Source organism: Narcine bancroftii, chromosome 7, assembly GCF_036971445.1.
Source record: "Narcine bancroftii isolate sNarBan1 chromosome 7, sNarBan1.hap1, whole genome shotgun sequence".
Classification (NCBI taxonomy): domain Eukaryota; kingdom Metazoa; phylum Chordata; class Chondrichthyes; order Torpediniformes; family Narcinidae; genus Narcine; species Narcine bancroftii.
In genome coordinates this window covers 84,658,659-84,674,935 of record NC_091475.1, presented here as the reverse complement: position 1 = coordinate 84,674,935, position 16,277 = coordinate 84,658,659, and the positions used below count along the sequence as shown (strand labels likewise).

At 39.1% G+C, this 16,277-nt stretch overlaps 2 protein-coding genes across 6 annotated transcripts in view; one reads left to right on the top strand and one right to left on the bottom strand.

Moving 5' to 3' along the window:
• LOC138739094 (Krueppel-like factor 12) overlaps window positions 1-16,277 on the bottom strand; it is a 302,609-nt gene that overhangs the window by 47,738 nt on the left and 238,594 nt on the right. For all 5 annotated transcript variants that reach the window (XM_069890563.1, XM_069890565.1, XM_069890564.1 and 2 more), the window contains 2 exons: window positions 7,555-7,659; window positions 4,349-4,478 (listed from right to left, as the gene is read on the bottom strand). In XM_069890563.1, the coding sequence (XP_069746664.1) occupies window positions 4,349-4,478; window positions 7,555-7,659 (235 nt within the window). The remainder of the gene's footprint in view (window positions 1-4,348; window positions 4,479-7,554; window positions 7,660-16,277) is intronic.
• Window positions 1-16,277, top strand: part of LOC138739095 (uncharacterized) — a 161,155-nt gene that overhangs the window by 59,534 nt on the left and 85,344 nt on the right. The gene's annotated exons all lie outside the window — the stretch shown is intronic.

Here is a 16,277-nt window from a genome sequence, read left to right as displayed (position 1 = left end):
AGGACTAGCTGTCTCATGTTTCACTTGGAATAAGGGAAACAGAAAGGAACGCTGTGATGACCTGAAAGAAAGAGGTCATCATCTGGAGAACCCTGATGGGGAAAGTTTCGTCAGCAAGACATTGAGGTGACTGATGGAAATGCCTCAGTTGTGGATGTCCTGGAACAACATATCTCTCTCTCTCTCTGAAAACCAACAAGAACCTTCCTGAGTGGTAACCATTTACCTTTTGAGCACCAAAGCCTGGTGAACTTTAAAAATGTAAAATTCTGTGCACAGTATAAGAATTGCCTGCAACCAGTGAACTTGGATCAATGAGAAGTAAGATTGGACTGTGAACTAAACTTACACACTTACATACACGTGCGCTTACAATTAGAAGAGGGTTAAGTTAGGTTAAGTAAGTTAATAGTGATAAGTTAAAGTGTAATTCTGTTTTCATGTTTAAAGATAATTAAAAAACAATTTTTCTTTAAATAACCTTTTGCCTTGGTGAATATCTATTGCTGCTGGGTTTTGGGGTCCTCTGGGCTCATAACACTACTAACATGATTTTTTAATCCTTAAAACTGTTTTTTTTAACCTCAAAATTTAAGTTAAATTGGTTGCAAGCCTCAGAGGAACCATAGAGTCATGGTGCATGGTGGAGAGAGGGACAGAGAGCAGGATGGTGCATCAGTTAAGATTATGATTTGTACAGCAAGGCTTGTGTCAGCACATTAAATAGAAGAGAAGTCATGGATGCTTATTTGTTCCTTGGGATTTCAACCTGACTGGCATGCAGAAAAGTCATTTTTAAAAGGCAGGGGCAATGTGTGCTGCATCACTTGATGTGTTGTGTACCTTTGTGCTCAAGGCATCGGACAAAAGTTACAGTAGAGGCTGTGATAAAATTGTTTAAAAAGTGCGGTATCTCTTGTGCAATTGGTGGTATGGAAGTTGTGGAACACTGACGACGAAGCTGAAACTGCCTCATCAGATACAGACTGGGACTCGTATGATGACTGTTTAAACAGTGAGAGTATGGATTATGGATATGCTTGCCGCCATCTTTGCTTCAGACGATGATAGCAAGAGTGAATTTGAAGGATTCTAAACGTGTTGGTTTCGGGTAATGATAGCGATTTTGAAGGGTGCTTAATTGTGCTCTTGTTTTCAATGAAAATCTGTGGCAGATTTTTTTTTTTGTTTTTCAAAGTTCAACTTCTACGCTGGATCATCACAGATTGGATTTTGAGCTGAACTTAAGGTCTCAAAAGTCTATCTGGCGTACAAGTTGACACATTTTTTGAGAGATTTTTTTGGATTTCACGACTTGACTTATATGCCAAAATATAACCATATAACCATTTACGGAGCGGAAACAGGCCATTTTGGCCTTTCGAGTTCGCACCGGTTCACTGATTTTGTGCGCCCTCTTCAGGCAATGGTCCCGTTCTTCTTCTCCTTAACCAGGGTCTCAATATCTCTTGAAAACCAAGGTTCCATACACCTCCCGTACATCTTACCTGTAATTCTTTTTTCAAGCTTTGCCAATATTGTTGCCACAAAATATATGGAATCTTTTTCTCCCTTTGGTTCAATGTGGACATTGAATTTGCATTTTTGTAGTATTATTGTAATTTTTCTTTCTTTTGAATCATATGTCGACTCTTCTTTTTTTCCTCACTTTCTTTAATATCAACATGCGGATCGGTAGTTGTATTATTTTGTTAATATTTTTGATATTTTTCTTTTTGACTTCTTCATTTTGACTGCATGTTGACTGAAAATTCTCAAAATAAAATAATTAAAAGAAAAACACTGAAGATCAGGTTCACGTGTGGGTTCTTGTTATGTGATATACTGTGCCTGTGTGTGGTGGGTGCTGGACAAGTTAAACCCTTATTTCTCAGTATACCGTGTCTATGTGCTGTCATTGTGAATTCCCCTGTGTAAATAAAGACCACTGTTTGTTCATAACATGTGTCCAGCCTTGATTCTCTTTGAACCCATGGAACCTATTCTGAACACAATTCATCCCCAGCATTTATAGCTCACCCCTAAATGCTATGGAGGAGCTGGTGTGAAGCTCCTACCCTGAACAGATGCAGTCCTGGCTGGAAAGGAAGGTCCAGGGCCTACACCTACTGACAATTAGGATGGTGTGTCAGTTGAAGCAGAACTTGCAGTGCTGGTGTTCTCAGCGGTCTGATGTCCTTGGGCTTCCTGGTGGCAAAGATCATAGATTTTGGAATTGCTTTCAGAGTGTTCTGGCTGAGTAAATAGGGTTCATTTTTAGCTGGATTGGACTGGGTTCTGATGATAGAATGGCTGAAGGGAACCGAGAGCAAGGTGCAGGGGAAGATTCTGTGCCAAGGAGCAAAGAGTGCTATTGTTTTAAAGATATCTTATCAAAAGGCAGATGCAGGAGTGAAACTCTCAGTTAGTGATCCGCCTTCAACTTGCACTCAAGCAAGCTGATATACATCATTCAAAAAGAAAGGTTTCTGCATGATTGGTCACTTATTCACAGACACATTTCTGCCAAACTCATTTATGTGAACATTGATAAGGTGAGCCCAATACTTCAATGCATTAAACATGGCACTAGACTGAAAATGGGGACCATTGCAATGTGCACACTGGGTTACCTGCAATTAAGTTTCAGCCTAAATTAGGAAGTGCAATAACATTTCTAGCTCCTTGCTCATCATACCTGGTGCATGTTAACCTACAGTTGTGTACACATGGCTGAGTTTCCAGTGCTCAACTCAAGATGAAATTCTCTTACTTACGTTAACAGAATTTCACAACAAATGGAATATTTTCTGGTACTTAAGCTGGATACAATGTGCAGCCATTTGGTGCAGGAATGAATTTCAATCACCCTAAAGGTTATGGGGGGGGTGGGGGGGTAAGAACTCCAGATAAACAAAAGGATACCATGCTGCCACCCCACAGCTGCTACTGACATCAAGTCACAAGAGCGAGTTATATTTGACATGGCACAAGCAATCATCTAAATATGTACAAGGTACATAATTGGCACTTTGAGAAGACTCAGTGAGAGCGGAGCATTAATAGAGGCTAATATGTCTTCTTCTAGAATTAACAAGGCTTAAGTAATAAAGAACTTGTTGTTCCTGCTAGTTGACAATGCTAACTAGTGTTTGCATTCCAGGGGTAAGGGATCAGATAGTTTGGCATCTGCAGTTTGGTGCCAGATAACTTGGCATTCATATTTGACAATGGTCATGGCATTTAATTTACTATATTTTAAATTAAATAGAACAAATAATTATTAACTTATTATAATTAAATATAATTGAATAATTTTTCCGCAACACCTGTTTTCCCGTTGTGACATCTCTGGCAAAGTGCTCTAAACCCGTGGGATTAGTGTAATTTAGATGATTGCATTGGCATAGAGAGGGTAGACAGTCAGAATTTTTTCTCCCAGGGTCAAAATTTCAAAACCTAGAGGACGTATTTAAGGTGAGGAAGGAGGGAAGTTTAGTGAAGATGTGCAAGGCAAGTTGTGCTTTTTTTTATACACGGAGTGGTGAAATAGGACATGATAGTGTTCAAATCGCTTCTAGATTAACACATGGGAATAGAGGGATATGTATCATGTAAAAGAGAATTTGTTTAATTTGGCATTATTATTTGCACAGACACTGTGGGCTGCAGAGGTTGCGTATGTGTTGGACTTTCGATCTTCTGTCTCTTAGTTGTAAGTGTGTGGGTATGTGGCCCAATCCAGAGTGGTGAGCACAAAATCTGGGTTGATACTGCAATGAAGTCCTGTGGATGTGCGACATCATAAGTGACTCTGCCTTAAATCAAGTCTATTTTCTCCCCTAATTGATGGACATAAAAAGATGCAAAGGGAATATAACAAATGGAAGGAGAGTCATCCCTAGTATCGTGGCCAATATTTATCCCTCAATCTACTAACCTAATACAGGTAGCAGATTTCCTGGTGATCACTGCACTGCTGTTTCTACCACCATGTGCGTGGGCAACACTGCAGCAATGGCTATGCCACTTAAGTCCTTCAATATTTGTAGGGTGCTTTGCGTCTCTCCAGAGAGAAAGTAAACGGTGTGATACATGTATGACTTTATTGTAAGAAAATGTCTTTCTAAATAAAACTAAGGAACTCGCTCAAATTCTGATAACTAGAAATTTGTGCAAAAAAAGCCCTATATTTCCACAATTATTAATACCACAGGTCTACATTTGACCTGCACTTAACAAATGCACAATCTATAAAAGCTTTGCTGCAAAGTTACTTCCACAGAAAGTTAGAAAGTGAAACTATTTTTCAAGAGCATTGAAGGTACACAGAAAGAGGAGCACTTACTCTTGTACAGCTCTTGCAATGGAGAGTGCTGTGGATCCAGTTTCATTAACACTGTCCAGCGTCACGTTTGGAAGGTCATCGTCCTCACTATCACTTTTGATGTGTCCAGGTGATAGGCTCCTCAGTTGTGCTGCAGCAGACAGCAATATATCAGTGCTCGAGAATGCTAGCATATTAAAACAAATGACCTTTGTTTTATTCAATATCAAACTTGATCAGATCAGAAAAGGGCATAAAATCTTTAAATCAAAAGCCATTAGCCTATAAAGACTTAATATGCTGGGTTTGCTATTCAAAAAGGCCAGTGCTGATCCTAAACCTTGCACGTATTTTCCTGCCTCACCCCATATCTCTCAATTACGTTGGTGTCCAAAGTTTTACTGATTCAAGTCCAGAATGTATGCTGTTCTGAGTATCTTCAACCAGATGGAGAATTGCAAAATAGAATACCATCTGAGTGAAAATATTTACAGTGCCCTCTGTAATGGTTGGGACTAAAACAATTTTTTCCTTCATTTGCCCATGTACTCCAGGATTTTAAATTTGTAATCAACCAATTCACATGTGATTAAAGTGCACATTGCAGATTTTATTAAAGGTTATTTATATACATTTTGGTTTGACTATGTATAAATTTCAGCACTTTTATTTTTACATAATCATGTCATTTCACGACACCATAATATTTGGGACATAGCAATGGTAAAGTAGTCATGTTTAGTACTTTGTTGCATATCCCTTGCATACAATGACTGCTTGAAGTCTGTGATTCAAAGACATCACCAGGTGTTGAGTATCTTCTCTGGCGATGCTCTGCCAGGCCTCCACTAAGCCATCTTCAGCTCCTGCTTGTTTCAGGGGCTGGTCCCTTTAAGTTTTCTTCAGCATATATGGAAGGAATTCTCAAATGGATTTAAATCAGTTAATTGACTTGGCCATTCCAGTTTTTTTCGCTTTGAAAAACTCCTTTAGCAGTATGTTTGGGACCATTGTGCTACTGTAAGGTGAAGCACCGTCCAATTGGAGGCATTTGCTCAAACTTGAGCTGATGATTCTATACACCTCAGAATTCATTTTGCTACTGCCATTAATAGTTACATCAACAATGCAGATAAGTGCACCGGTACCTGTAGCAGTCATACATGCCCAGACGCCCCCCCCCCCCCCCCCCACCACCATGTTTCACAGATGAGGTAGTGTGCTTTGGATCTTGAGCAGTTCCTTTATGCCTCCACACTTGGTTTTTGCTATCACTTTGATTCAACTTAATCTTGGTCTCATCTGTCCACAGGACCTTTTTTCAGAATTCTGCAGGGTGTCTTATAAATACTTCTTGGTCTTCCTGTTTCTTTGGCTAACTAGTGGTTTGCAACTTGCAGTGAAGTCTCTTATTTCTGTTCGTGAAGTCTGTGGAGAGTAGTTCATTGACACCTCCACACCTGCCATATCTACATCAATATCAAAGGCTTATATTTACAAGATTAAAGTCTTAGGATGGAAAACAGGGATCATTATGCTGAGATGCCATGTAACATGATTCTTGAATGAAAGAGATATTTGGTATTTGAAAACAGATAAGGTTGGAAGTTAAGGAGGCAATAGGCTTGTGTGTGAGGTTAAGGCTTCTGCCAAATGGATGATTTGCACTAAAGAGACTAATTGTGACCACGGACCAGTTTTCATGTTTCAACTGCTAGCATCTTGCTTCATAATTGGAATAGTCTTCTATGAGACCACACACATTATCTATCCCAGAAGTGGATCTGGAAACTACACTTGGTGGGCCAATTATTGCTTTCTCTAATGTTTCATGGTAAAGACATTTTCCACCTTTTCTATATCACTAGATCTCACTGCATCCATTCACCATTTTTTTTAGTTGATCTGTCACATTATACCTACTATAGTAAGAAGGTTCTTCCGTGAGTAGTCTAACAGATTAGTTCTAACATTAGATCAGTAGTTCTCAACCTTTTTTTTTCCACTCACACACCACTTTAATCCCTATGCCATTAGTGCTCTGTGATTAGTAAGGGATTGCTTAAGGTGGTCTGTGAGTGGGAAGGGAAGGTTGAGAATCACTGCTCTAGGCCCAATTGTTTCTGAAATATTTGGAGAAAAATTGTCATTGGCCCATTTCCTTTGGAGTTATGAAACCCTGCACATAATGAGTCAATTAGGGATGATTAAAACAGTGGCTTTCAAACTTTTTCTTTTCACCCACATACCACCTTAAGCAGTCCTTTACTAATCACAGAGCACCTATGGCATGGCATAGGGATTATTAAAGTGGTATGTGAGTGGAAAGAAAAAGGTTGAAAACCACTGATATAGATGTATTGTCATATATACAACCATTAAATGAATTGACATAAAACAACTCACAATGTTAGAAACACACAGCAAGCTGAGCATTCACAGATTTGCAACCCCTTTGGAGTTAACTCACAGCTCTCACTCTCCCCACTGTCTTGTGACATTTTTCTCTTTCAGTATTTCAGACTAGAAATGCTGCAGGCTAGAACGGTTATCACTCGGTTTCTCAATGGTCTGATGTAAATGGGCTATAGTTAGGGGTTTGCAGAACATTAAATTTGCCTTTGGTTTGATGCAGAGGACCTGCACAACCATGTTCTTCAGGGAGATGCCTCTCTGTCATGACAAGCAATAATTTATGGGTGGAATTCAAAATGTATTGTGAACAAGTGATGTTTTAATGAAATTATCAGTTCTGCAGCAAGGATGATGTGCGGACTTGACCCCATTAAATGTGTGCAAAATTGAAAGATAAAAGCCTGGTCTTTTCCACAAAGTTCAGCAGACAGATAGGTGGTCAGCTTGCTAACATAGGGATAATGGAGAGGAACGTTCCTCCCCTTGAAACTTGGATTCTCAGAACACTTCCAAATGTATCACGACAGAATCATACTCCTTCTGCTCCATTTCCCTGTCTCCCCTCAAGCCAGATGGTTCATTTGACCATTTCCCAGCCAGGAAATAAAACAAAAAAAAATGTTGGGAGAGGTCTTGCTGCTGAGTTTGGTAGCAGCTCTTCTTTCTTGGAACTGGTATAATTTTTGTCTGCCTTTGGCCTCCCCTTGCCCTTCCCACTAACATCAAGGCTTGTTGAGTTCAAGGAATGTAAGAAAAATGGTCCAAGGAAATGTTTGAAAGTCATTCAGATAACTAATGACGCTGTCACTTACCTAGCTCTCTCTCAATTACAGTATGATGCCAGGTGTGGCTGTGTGGAACAATACTGTGTGGCTGGAGGCTGAAGGGTTTTTTCATGATGCACTGTTGAGCATCCACTATATTTGAAGGGAAGAAACACCATTACATTTTGACAGCAAAACATTGGGTGTACTTAGTTCATCTAACTGCAGTACATCAGTGTAATTCACTCACAGGATGAAGGCAGTGCTGGTGAGATTGGTACATACTGTTAATTTATAGCAACTCTTAGATGATACAGCCCTTCTAGAGGGAAACTGAGATTCAATTCCTTTGCTGGGGATCTCTCCCATCAAAGAATCAGATGGGGTTTTATGACAAACGTAATTTTTTGCTCTCAATCATGATAAGTGATATAAGTTTTACATTCTTGATTGTTGCCTCAGGAACGCAGACAACAGATTTGAAGACCCATCCGAGTCATGTTCTCATTTCACTGCTCTCACTGAGTTTGAAACCACGCAACTCCAGATTCAAGGATGGTGTCTTCTCTGCTGTTATCAAACAATCCTCTCAATTATCAGAGGATGCTGCCCTTGCACTGTTTTAACTGAACTTTTTTCTATAACGCTGGCCTCTGCACTTTCGTTTCATTTTGCAATACCTGTTGTACTGAAATATGCATTGATTCGAATGTCGGCACAGAAAACACAGGGTTCATTGGTATCCAAGGAAAATGATCATTACTATAGAGCTCCCCCATCACCACCTGCAAAGGTATAGAAATAAAGCTATCAATGCTCCAGGGAATAAAGAACCAAGACTATCCAGCCTCTATTGCTCAAACCTGATTAACATCTGGGTGAACCTCTTCTACACCCTTTTGAGATTAAAGACATCCTTTCAATGGCTGGCTAACTAAACCTACTCAGTACTCCAAGTGTGGTCTCATAAGATCATACAAGATTACAAGATATGGCAGCAGAAGTAGGCCAAATCGGCTCATCAAGTCTACTCTGTCAATCAATCCATTCTCCCACTCAGCCCCACTCCTTGGTTTTCTCCCCCGTTACCCTTGATGCTACGACTAATCAATCAGCCTTAAGTACACCCAATGACCTCACTTCCAATTCCACTTCCACAGACTTACAACAATCTGGGTAAAGAAATGACTTTGCATCTCTGTTTTAAATCGACACCCTTTTATCCTGAAGTTGTGCCCTTTTGTCCTAGACTCCCCTTCCATGGGAAACAACTTTGCCATAATCTACTCTGTCCAGGCCTTTCAGTATTCAAAATGTCTCTGAGGTCTCCCCCTCCCCCCCCCCTCATCCTTCTATACTCCAACGAGTACAGTCCAAGAGCCAACAAACATTCCTCAAATGCTAACTCTTTTATTCCTGGTATCATTCCAGTAGATCTTCTCTGAACCTTCTCCAATACCAGCACATCCTTTCTCAAATAAGGCACCAAAACGTGTACTCAGTACTCTCAGTGATGTCTCACCAGTTCCCTGGAATCTCAACATTACACCCCTGCTCTTATATCCTATTTCTTTTGAAATGAATGTCATCACTGCATTTGACTTCATCACCATCGACTCAACCTGGAGATTAGCCTATAGGGTATATTGCACGAGGACTCCCAAGTCCCTTTGCACACCTGAATTTTGAATTTTCTCCAAATCTATTTCTTCCACCAAAGAGTATGACTATACACTTTTCAACATTGTATTTCATCTGCTATCTGTGGCGACCAAGTCATTGAGTATATTTAAAGCAGGAGGTGATAAGTAATAGTGTCAAAGGTTATGGGGAGAAGGCAGGAGCATGGAGTTGAGAGGAAACTGGTTTTAATGGTAGAGCAGACCCAATGGGCCAAATCGCTGAATTTAGTCTTGTGGTTTATAAAGAGCATGGGTAGACAATTCTAAAACAAGAAGACTATAGTGAGAGGGGACAGATTGAAGAAGGTCCTGAGGGGAAACCTTTTTCACTCAGTGCACTCCATATCTGGGTTGAGCTGCCAGAAGTAGCTATAGAAGCAGGTACAATTATGATGTTTGAAAGCCTTCTGGAAAGCAAGGGATTAGAAAGATGCAAGGTAAATGCTGGCAGATATGCCAAGTCCTTTTTTGCCAATTTAGTCGGTGTTGACCATTGGGGTCAAAGAACCTATTCCATGATCTATGAATCTAAATCTAATGGTAATTTTGATCGTTGTTGCAGTAAATTCCTTTGTGGAAGATTAACACTTGTGCTTTGTACCACAGCAGTGCTCTCTGTAGATGCTCTCAATAATGGTGAGGGCACTTTCAGGATTTCCTGTTTACATCACTGTCAGAGCAAAGATCACTGCATTATTTAAACAACCAAAAAGATTTCTTAATTTTTCAAAAAATATTGTTTAATGCTATGGATAGAACATTAAAATGTATTAGTCTTAATGTTAATGGGATAAACGGGGAAGTACACCGAAAAAAAATTAAAGGCAAGTACAGTCTTTCAACAAGAAATGCATCTTACCAAATTGGAGCATGCTAAATTAAAAACAGGATGGGTGGGACAAATAATATCACCTACATTTGACTCAAATGTAATTAAAAATTAATAAAAATATACCAATAATAATAGAAGAGACACTGACTGATCAAGTTGGAGGATTTGTAATGGCACACAGAATCATGGATCTTTATGAATTTCTATGTATCAAATTGTGATGATGAAGCCTTTATGAAAAATATGTTTTAAAAAACAGCAGAGGGAAAACAAAATATATTGGTTGGAGGAGACTTCAGTTTCTGTCCAGATCCAATACTGGATAAATCAGCCAGAACAGTGATAAGGGCAAAAGCTGCAAAAACGACACTATCATTTATGAAGGATTTAAATTTGATTGACATATGAAGCAAACTTAACCTCATAGAAAGAGGCTACTCATTCTACTCAAGGGTACATGATTCACATACAAGGATTGATTTGTTCTTAATATCTGCCCAATTAAAAAAAAAAGCAGAGAGGTAAAAACTGAATACTGGGCAAGCCTTCTATTTGATCATTCACCATTATTGCAATAATGGAAAAACAAGAAAATGAATACAGATGGTATCTCAATGCCACATTGTTGAAAAAGAAGGATTTTTGTGAGTTTATTAAAAGACAGATAGAACTATTGTGACAGAGTACATAGAGGTGTTTGGGAGATAAAATAGGAAAGGTTTGTTAGAGCAGGTCACACACAAACACTTTAAAATACAGAATTTTTGCAGGAGCTTTTGCAAGAGTGCTCAGAGACTCACGATGAACTGTTAATTTAGCAGAGAGTCAATTTGCAAATGCCAAGGTAACATACTAGGGTTATGTAGTTGACCATGGCAAAGTTGCACCTATTCAAGCTAAGGTGAATGCAATTTCTGAGCTTCCTATTCCCAATGGCAAGAAAGCAGTGAGAAGGTTTTTAGGAATGGCAGATATTATAGGAAATTTTGCAGAAATTTTGCTGAGGTTGCTCTTCCTTTAACCAACCTTTTGAAGAAAAGAGAGAAATTTGTGTGGACTAAAGTTTGTCAGACAGCTTTAGAAAATTTAAAGGAGACGCTATGTCATTGCCCTGCGTTAAAATCTCCTGATTTTGACAAACCATTTTCTTTAGCAGTGGATGCCAGTGAAGGAGCAGCAGGTGGAGGTTTATTGCAAAAACACAATGAAATTGACCATCCAGTTGCCTACTTTAAAAAAAAATAATGTTCATCAAAGGAACTATTCCACTATTAAAAAAAATAACTGTTGTCTATCATATTTGCTCTGCAGAATTTTGACGTATAACTTGGTACCTCTGATAACCAATTGTGATATTCACTGTCCACAATCTTCTGGTGTTTTGAATAAAATTGTTAAACTGGAGTTTAATATTACAAGAATATGATCTGCAAATTAATCATATCAGAGGTATAAATAATGTGATAGCAGATTGTCAAGATGTTAAAATTGATCATGTATAAAAATATTCTCAAAATTGGGTTACTGTATTACTAAATTACTAAATTACAACCATATCTCTTTAGTGATTTTTAAGACTGTTTAGTTATAACTGAATTTTAACTCGAGAGTTTAAATTCCTTTAAAGGGGGAAGGTGTGACAGAGTAGGTAGAGGTGTTTAGGAGATAAATTGGGAAAGGTTTGTTAGAGCAAGTCACACGCAAACACTTTAAAATACATAACTTTTGCAGGAGCTTTTGCAAGAGTGCTCAGAGACTCATAATGGACTGTCATTTGAAAAAGCAACAAATGTAACAACAGGCTTTGTCTGAAAAGAGCATTTACTGTCTGGAAGGTCATGTGATCTTTGCAGAAAAAAAGGCTTTGCTCTCAGAGTTGGAGGGAATGAGAGAGAGAGAGAGGAGAGAGGAGAGAGACAGACATCAGTTCCAGGGGACAAGCTGGCAAGCTTTGGAAGACAGCCTGCTGAAAGGAGAGGACTGGCTGTCTGGTGTTTCTCTTGGAATAGGATAAACAGAAAGGAACTCTGTGGTCACCTGAAAGAAAGAGGTTATCATCTGGAGAACCCTGAAGGGGGCAAGTTTTGTCAGCAAGACACTGGAGTGGCTGATTGAAAAGGAATCAGTTGTGGATGTCCTGGAACAAGAAAACTCTCTCCAAAAAGCAACAAGAACCCTTCTGAGTGGTAACCATCTACTTGTTAAGCACCAAAGCCTGGTGAACTTTATCAATGTTAAATTCTGTGCACAGTACAAGAATTGCCTCCAACCAGTGAGATTGGACTGTGAACCAAAGAACTTTGTTGAACTTACACACACATTACACACACGTGCACTTAGAATTAGAAGGGGGTTAGGTAGGTTAAGTGAGTCAATAGAAATAAGTTAAAGTTTAATTCACTTTTTCATGTTCAAAGATAATTAAAAGCAACCTTTGTTTAAGTAACCCTTTGTCGTGGTGCATATCTATTGCTGCTAGGTTTTGGGGTCCTCTTTTGTGAAACCAATCTTTCATCTAGTGATAATAGCTTTTTAAAAAAATATATAGGATATGCTTAAAGCTTATCTAAAAGGACAAAATATTTCCTATGCAAAAAAACTTAAGAAATTTAGCATATTAAACACATATAGAATGGAAAAAAATATATTAAAAACTAAACAAAAATATTATGAGATATTATAAATTAGGGAAATGGGTGCACAAAGTCTTAACTCTTCTGCCTTTAACTGCCAAGATATCTAGAATGATAAATGCAATAAAAACAGACCAATATTATAACACATAATCAAAAAGAATTAAATAAAGCTTTTAGACAATAGTATGCAAAATTATATAAATCAGAACTATTAGGAGATGAAAATGAGATGGACTAATTTTTAACAAATGTTGAACTTACAAAATTAGAAGATAGAAAAGGAATTGTTTGAGATACCTCCTTCACAAGAGACGAAATCGAGGAAGCCTTTGGTACTTTACAAGCTAATAAATCTCCAGTGGAGAATGGGTTTTCTCCTGAGTTATACAAACAACTTAAAGACTTATTGATACCTCTTATGATGAATGTATTAGATTAGGTAGTGGAGACACAGACCATCCTGGAATGCTATAATTACAGTGCTAATGATGAAATGTAAAGACATATTAAAAACTTCATCATATAGGCTCGCATCACTCCTAAATGCAGATTAAATATTGAAAATGGAATTAACTAATAGATTGGCACAACATTTACCAAAATTAATAAATAGTGATCAGGTGGGATTTGTCAAAGGAAATCATTCTACAAATAGTCTAAGTAGACTACATAACATAATACATATGGCAAAATCAAAGCATAACCATATCTTTAGAGCAGAAAAAGCACTTGATTGATTAGAATGGTCTTTCTTATTTAAAACACCAGAAAAATTTGGTTTAGGCAGAAAATTTATAAACTGGATTAGAACCCTTTACCTTAAACTGCATGCCAAAAATTAAAACCAACAATCAGATGTCAGCATTTTTTTCCCTTGAGTAGGTCAAGGAGACAGGGGTATCCTCTGTTTGGCACTTTTTAACCTAGCTACTAAACCACTGGCAGAGATTATAAGGAGAGATCCGGATATTAAGGGCTTCAAAAGTGGACAGGAAGAACATAGTTAGATTATTTGCTGATTACATGCTATTATAAATGTCTGACCCATTTGAATCCTTGATAAAATTACAAACAACATTAGAAAAATGTGGAAGAATATCAGGTTGTAAAATAATTATGGACAAAAGTGAGATAATTCCATAAAAAATTTTGATTATTAAAGATATAAAAAAGATAGCAGATTTAAATAGAAGATAGATGGCAGGACTTAGTCTTCCGGACTTTAAGAAATGTTATTTTTCTGCACAAGCAAGATTTTTATCATCCAGTTTTGAAGAAGACAGTCCCCCTTCTTGGATTCAAATGAGATTGAAATCAACAGAAGAAACAGCAAAGGATTTTATTTAAAAATGGAATGTTAATAGATAGATAACCCTATATTAATATGGCAAGAAATTAATGAGTGTATTGGAAAAAAGCAGGTATATCATTAAGAACACCATTATGTAAAAATGTACTGCTGCCCATGAATCTGGGTAACAAAACATGGTTTGATAACAAAATAAGATATATTGATGATTGTTATTTGAAGGGATCTCTTATATCTTTTGAACAATTAAGAAATAAATATGGAGTAGCTAATATAACCATATAAAAATTACAGTACAGAAACAGACCATATTGGCCCTTCTAGTTCGCAGCGATTTAAGTGAACTCCACTAGTTCCACCTACCTGCTCCCTGCCCATAACCTTCCAAACCCCTCACATCCATGTACTCATTCATCCCCCTCTTAAATGACAGAATTGACCCCGCTGCAACTACCTCTTCCGGAAGGTCATTCCACTCAGCCACCACTCTCTGAGTGAAGAAGCTTCCTCTTATGTTACTTCTAAAGTTTTGCCCCCTAACCCTCATTCCAATCTCACCTACCCTCAAGAGGAAGAGCCTCTTCACATCTACTCTACCTATTCCCCTCATAATTTTATATACCTATATCAAATCCCCCCTCAGCCTTCTATGCTCCAATAAATAAAGACCCAGACTACTCAATCTTGGGACTTTCTTTTGTTTTCTCCAGCTAAGATCATTCCTAAGGGGCTAAAATTAGTGAAATGGAACAAACAATTTGGCTGGGGAATACACCTATATTTATAACTAAGATGTACTATGCTCTCTAGAATGAAAGTGCAACGCCAGGTTTACAGAAATCGAGAGAGAGATAGGAGTCAGATTTAGGTGTTGCCATAATGGAAAGATGTTGGTCTGATTGGTATTTGGACAGAATGAAGTCAATTATAAATGCAAAATATGGATTAGTGCAATATAATTTCCGACACCGATTATATCTCACACCACAGAAGTTGCATAAATCAAAATCTGAAATATTCAACATATGTTTTAGGTGTTGGATAGAAATAGGAACGTTCTTGCATGCTTTGTGGTTGTGTGTGAAGGTGAGACATTACTGAAATATTAACAAGAATAACGGGATAGCCTTCACGGCTGATCCGGAGCTTTATCTTTTGTGCAATTTTATTGAAATAAGTAATAAACTGACCAAATTTAATTTGTTAAAATAGCCTTAGCAGTGGCTAAAAAATGCATTACCATTACAAGGAAGTCCGACTGCCTCTACATATAGCACAATGGTTGATTGAGATGAATAATTACATACCTATGGAAAAGATTATATACAATTTAAAGAAGAAATATGCATTGTGGCAGTTCACCATTAGGCAGGCGAACCGGCCCCGCTTGTCACGCATGTGGCGGGGCTGCCGGCCAAAATGGCGCCATTGGGGGGTTTCCTCCGGACCTTGGCACCGGGCTCAGAAGCCTGCGCTTGGTGACCCACGTGATGCCCCGGTGACGTCAGGGCCCCCCAGCACGGTTCTCAGCCAGGTCCGGGCTGGGAGTATAAGACCAGCCAGGGAGCCTGCAATAAATCAGATTTGCTCACTGAACTCAACCTGTCTGGTTGTGTGATCCTTCAGTTAGCACTGTAGCTGCTGCTAGAATTGGTGACCCCGACAGGTTCAAACGTCATTGAACCCGACATGGATGACCCTTCGATCAACGCTATAGCCATCAAGCTTCCTGATTTCTGGGTCCAGGAGCCGGAGACCTGGTTCAGCCAAGCAGAGGCTCAGTTTCACCTCTCACAGATTTCATCGGATTCAACCAAGTTTTACCATGTGTTCGCCGCCCTGGACCAGACCATCGCCAAATGAATGCTGCACCTCATCCCACGGAAGATAAGTACAGGACCACCGGCTCCCTCGGCCTCTCCAGGTGCCAGTGTGCCACTCGGATGCTGCGCCTCGACGCCTTGGGGGACAGAACTCCAATCGAGTTGATGGATGAGATGCTCGCGCTCACCAACTGCCCACTCTTCGAGCGCATCTTCCTCGACGACCTGCCTGAAGATATCTGGCCGTTGCTGTCCTAGGAGAGCTTCGTTGACCCTAGGAAGGTCGCTCAAAAAGCTCAGGAGCTATGGCCCAGAGGGCTCAGCAGTCCAGCAGGTTACAAGTTACGGGCATGACCACGCCAAGCCTTCCTCTAGTGCTATGGTGGAACACTCGGCCCCTGCAGGGGCCTCAAAGAGCATAGCCAGAAGCAAGCCATCCACTCCAGGCCTAAGCTTCTTCCACCAGCGCTGGGGAGCCAAGGCTCGGAA